Below are 5,366 nucleotides of genomic sequence, written 5' to 3' on the forward strand. Positions count from 1 at the left end.
ACACCCCCCTCAGCTGAGGCGGGAGGCGAAGCTGACCTCGAGTTTGGTTTAAATTTCTTTTGCACTGTCAACCTTCCGCTGTCGCTTGTCGGACACGTCGACAACTCGCATCATATCTCGGAACCGGCTGAACCTTTCTTGTTGCAGGGGCTTAGTGAGGCCATCCGCCATGAGCTCGTTGCTTGGAGTAAGTTTGAGCTGGATATTTTTCGCCTCGTGCTCTTGTCTCAGCCAGTGATTGTGGATGTCGACGTGTTTGAGTTTCGTGGCGAGTCGAGAGATTTCCTTGGTGATCAGGTCGTAGGTTTGTTTATTATCCACTTCGATCAGTGTTGACCACGAATCCAACTGGACACCAATCTCCTTGATCATTCGCGTCACGAACATTCCCTCTTTGGCTGCTTGAGAAAGGGCAAGCAATTCTGCCTCGGTCGTGGAAGTGGTCACCGTGGTTTGTTTATTTGCTCTCCATCCTATCAAACCTCCAAAGAGCTTCATCGCATAGGCCTGACTGCTCTTGCGGTCAGAAGGGTCGTCCGCGAATGATGCATCGCTTGCGACAACCAAGGTGTCGTCTCCCCCAAGTTGCAGACCATAGTCCTTCGTTTGCACCAAGTAATGTATGACTCGATCGGCAGCCTTATGATGATCGGGTCCCGGATTTGTCATGAATCTTGACAGTTTGGATACTGCGAAGGCGATGTCAGGGCGAGTCATTACGGCGATATAGAGTAAGGAACCGATTTTCCGTTGGTACAGGCGGATGCTCTTCTCGGTTGCAGTGCCGGTATACTTATACAACTCGTCTCTGGTCATAGGCGTGGCAGCTGGACGAATTGGAGTTGCAAGTTGGGCAACCTTGTCGATGTATGCCGTCTGTGCCAACCAGATCTTGCGGTCCCTTCGGTTTCGAAGCACCTCGATCCCAAGGAACCACTGCAGCTGCTCTCCTCCGGACAACTCGTACGACGCCTTGATCTGATTCATGACGCCCAAGGCTTCTTGTCTCTGGTGTTTCCGGAATGCAACAACAATATCATCTACATAGAAGAAGATGACAATGGTGCCACGGACGAAAATACATGGTTCCTGCGGGATCTGGTTGAAACTCAGCGATTTGAGCTTCTCGCTGAGGGTCCGTTGCCAAAGAAGAGGAGAACATCGAAGACCGTAGAGCGCCTTCTTTAGCTTTAGGACTCGGCCCGGTCGTCTGTACCCAGGCGGCATTCGCATATAAATGTCCCGGTCGAGGAACGCGTTGACAAAGGCGTTGACGACGTCGTATTGAAGGAGTTCGAGGTCGAATCGGGCTGCAATTGCCATCATCATGCGGAACGATCGTCCGGCCAGTGTTGCAGCATAGTTGTTTTCGTCGATATGTCTCTCTTGCTGGTTTCCTCGAACAACTAAACGTGCCTTGACTTTAACGTACCTACCGTGTTTGTCGAACTTATATGTGTAAACCCAGCCGCAGTCTAGGACCTTGAGCCCTTTTCCACGCGGCTCCTGGACAGACACTTCAAACCACGACTTCCTGTCGGCATGGCTCTTCAAGTGATCGTGCTCTGCTTCTACAAACAAGTCCCCAATCGGATGAGAAGCCAAATCTGAGTGATGTTTTGGGGGTTCTGGGAGTTCATGCCTATACAGGTTCTCTCCTCTCTGAATTCTTCCAAGTATTTGCTCCCTCGTGAGTACCTTGCGCTTCTGCCTTTCGTTACCCGAAGTTCCCCCTCCCTTCCCGCCTAACGCAGGTTTAGAGGGGCCTCCGCTGCCTGTTTCGCACGGCTCCAGGACCGCGTTTTGGACTTCCACGCCTTGGGTCCCTTCGTTGCCTTCTTCGCGCGGCTCCAGGGTCTCGTGCTTGGACCCCTTCTCAGCCTTCTTGTGCGGCGGCAGAGTTTCAGGTTCGACTTCAGGCCGTCTCTCGCGCATAGCTTTAGTTATCCTCCTACTCCCTTGTGTTTCAACCACGGAGGATCTCGTTCCACCGTAGAATACAGCCTTCCAGGCGTCTGCGTACGTCAATTTCAGCCCGCTAGAACCACCATCGGGCATTTCGGTGCTGGGAGAAGAGGGTTGAACTCTCTTACTAACATTCCCAACCCCCATAACGCCCTGTGGTGTTTCTGTTGGACCTCCCGAACGTTGGCCACCGTCCGGTATGCACACAGACCCTGTCAACGCTGCCAAAAATAAGGTTTCAGGGGACGAGGGAGGTGGTGTTAATAGATAACCCGCGTCAATCCCAGACTCCTGATCTTGTTTCTCCTCGGGTTCTGCTAGGAAATACTCCATCTGCGCTTCCGAGGTGACAGTTGAGGGAATCCGGGGCAACTCACTACCCTTCCCAAGGTCCTGGTATGGGTCGCTGTTCGTAGGAAGGTCATCGACAGAGGGCTCGTTGATATCCCAATAGGACATGTCAGCCAGGTCCATCGAGCGATCCTCTTTTTCGTTGGAATGGTCGACGTCCATCCTGTCGCTGGTTGACACTGGTTCTACGCCCTGGTTGAGAATGCGGGCAAGCTCATCCCTGTCAATCTCCTTAATGTCGTCTCGCAAGTCGCCGAGTGCGCCACTGAACGTCTCGTCCTCATTGAAGATAACGTCTCGTGTGACGATGACCCTGTTTTCTAGCGGGTTCCAAATACGGTAGGTTGTCGAGGAAGTATAACCAACCAGATACCCGATCCAGGCACGAGGTTCGAAACGCTTCTTCCGTTTCTCCTTCTTCATCGCACCAGTTGTCATCGCATATGCTTTACATCCATACACCCGAAGATTTCTTAGATCGGGGTAGCGCCGTCTCGTTTCGGTCGAGTGAAAAACTTCATATGGCGTTTTCCAATAGATCCTCCAACGCGGGGTGCGATTCATGAGATATACGGCAGCTGAGTAGATCTCCCTCCACAGAGAGATAGGCAGTTTCGAACTTTCTCTCATTGCAATGATTTTCTGTTTTATTGCACCCCCCGAGCGTTCCGCCGCTCCGTTCAAAGCTTGTGTGTGCGGTGGAGATGGTTCGATCTTGATGAATTTCTCTTGGAGGTACCTTGCGACTGCTGGTTTCACGGTCGTAATTTCATTGTCGCACTCGACGATACGCACTAACTTGCGATGCTGCAGTTCGAGCATCCCGAGGAACCACTTGAAAGCCGTGATGATAGAGTTCGTGGACCGGTCCTGGAGATAAAAATCCCAGGAGTATCCTGATGTGCGATCTGTGAACAACATCAAGGACGAGAAACCTTCCGGATCTTTCTCAAAGTCATGAAAGTCCACTGCGATCCGCTCTCCCGGCCCATTTTCACTGATATCTCTCGGGACGCGACTGATCTGCCTCTCCATTTTTCCTTTCGCGCAGGCATCGCACTCGTGCGTCTTAATTCCGAGGCCTTGAATGCTGACGCCTTCCGTGTTGTGAACCAAGTGCTCCAGAGCTCCCGGTCCAGGATGTCCTAAGCGTAGGTGCCATCTAATGATGTCCCCTTTCTTGGGCGTTCTCTTGGTCCACGATGTGGTTTTGTTTCTCCGAAAGTAATGAGTAACCTTTGGCCTTTCAATTGGGTTGTACTCCAATATATACTGTCCATAATGTTCCTCGATAGTAGCTAACACGGATCCCTTTTGGGAACGAAGCACAGTTGGGTTGCACTTCATATCCCACCAGATCCCGTCTTTCTTCAAAAGATACACCGAGACCACACTTGTGGCTAAGCCCGGGACATAGGCCGCGTTTCTGAGTCGGAGCTTCCGTATCCTGTTTCCGGTCGATACACGGATTTCCGCGTCGCCATATCCTTGGATTTTGAGTTTTCCATCCCCAGTCTGAATTTCATCCCCATCGTCCTCAGGTGCGAACTTGACGAACCGTGCTTGGTTGTTGAAGACATGAACGTTCGATCCCGAATCGAGAATCACGGAATCTTCAAGAGGGAATTCACCATATCTAAATGTCGCGCGAAGTTCTTGAGTGCGAACGCCCATTCGCGCGGGAGAGTCGGCTAGTCAATCCCTCTTTCCGGGGTCTGGCTTGTCCTTCGCCTTGTTTCGGTTGCTGCGACGTTTCTCTGCCTTGTGCTTCTTCCTCAAAGCTTGAACAAGACGCTTGAGGCTCGGGTCTACCTCCATACGTTCATTGGCCTTTTTCTTCTTATCCTCGGGGATGATGGCCCAGTCTGGTTTTAATTCCGGGATGGCAATCCAGCATCTGTCAAGTGTATGGTTTTCATCACACAATTGACACCCATCGGAGTGTTGGCGCTTGTGTCGTCGGTAATCTCTTTCCACTAGTGAACTGCTCTTTTGGCGATCATCTCGAGTGGATTGAGTTGAGTTCGTGTCCGATTCCTCATCGTGTCGACCGTCCTCGGTGCCAAATGTTGGAAAGACACCCTTTGCAACGACTTTTGGCTTCGACGCCGGGAGACGAAGGCAGTCCATAAAGTCATTGACTACCTTCCGGTAGTCGAGAGTGTTCGTAATAATCTCTTCTTTGTGCACCATGTTGTAGGAGCGCGCCCAGTCGCCGTAGCCGAAGATTGTCACAGCGTTCGAGAATGCATCCCACCAGTCGATAGCGGTTTCGGCGACCTTGACACCCACTGTCTTGGCTCTGGTGAGAGCTTCTTCCCAATTTCTGACCCAAGCCTTGACATCCTTAGGCGGTTTCGTCGCCTGCTGGAGAGCCGCAAGATACTTGTCTCGTGCCGACCGAATTTCCACATCTGGTGTGACGCCAGTGCGGTTCTTGAGATTGATGTACCATTGATGGACACCTTCTGAAGGACTGCAAGCGACTTCTGCCAGGTGTGGTGAGATTGTCTCCAAGACCCACTTCTCCAGATCGGCCAGCCTTTCTCTCTGCATTTTCCATTCTCGCTTGTCATCTTCATAATACACCATAGTGGTCCGATGCAACTGTAGCACGTCCGATAATGTATTTACAGGCGCCGATAGGGAGCCTTGGGTCCCAGTCTCCATCTCCGTCTGAGTTTGTGTTCTTGAGGAATTGGAAGTTCCCCTCCTGGTAGATCTACCCCCGACTGGTGGTTCGTGTGACAAGAGTCCAAGGGCCGCGAAATTGGGGTACTCGGGTCTCACCGGCTCCTGTTTGAAGAGTCCAAACAGTGGGCTCTCTGGGTTTACATAGTCCCAGAGTCCTAAACCTCGAGCTTTAATGATGAAGTTTCGATTCCAATCGACCCATTGTTCCTGGCCCTGGAGGGTAACCGAGCTCGCAGAGGACGCCATTTCGTATGTCGACCGTCTGTCCTCGGGTGTGTACAGACAGGTGCACAATATCAAAGTCTCGAATAGCAATGTCGGCTTTCAAAGGAACTCAGCAATCCGGGCTCATAACT

General features: G+C 51.7%; 2 protein-coding genes across 2 annotated transcripts; both read right to left on the bottom strand.

Annotated features, from left to right (window-relative positions):
* Positions 1 to 48: 48 nt before the first annotated feature.
* VTN49DRAFT_89 (uncharacterized protein) lies at positions 49 to 3,990 on the bottom strand (the record flags this gene model as incomplete). Its single annotated transcript, XM_069416560.1, has 1 exon — positions 49 to 3,990. The coding sequence occupies one exon, from the start codon at positions 3,988 to 3,990 to the stop codon at positions 49 to 51; it is 3,942 nt and encodes a 1,313-aa protein (XP_069271694.1).
* Positions 3,991 to 4,011: 21 nt separating this feature from the next.
* VTN49DRAFT_90 (uncharacterized protein) lies at positions 4,012 to 4,986 on the bottom strand (the record flags this gene model as incomplete). Its single annotated transcript, XM_069416572.1, has 1 exon — positions 4,012 to 4,986. The coding sequence occupies one exon, from the start codon at positions 4,984 to 4,986 to the stop codon at positions 4,012 to 4,014; it is 975 nt and encodes a 324-aa protein (XP_069271695.1).
* Between the last annotated feature and the right edge of the window lie 380 nt (positions 4,987 to 5,366).

Source organism: Thermomyces lanuginosus (genome assembly GCF_041956635.1).
Source record: "Thermomyces lanuginosus strain ATCC 200065 unplaced genomic scaffold VTN49scaffold_11, whole genome shotgun sequence".
In the NCBI taxonomy this organism is placed as follows: Eukaryota; Fungi; Ascomycota; class Eurotiomycetes; order Eurotiales; family Trichocomaceae; genus Thermomyces; species Thermomyces lanuginosus.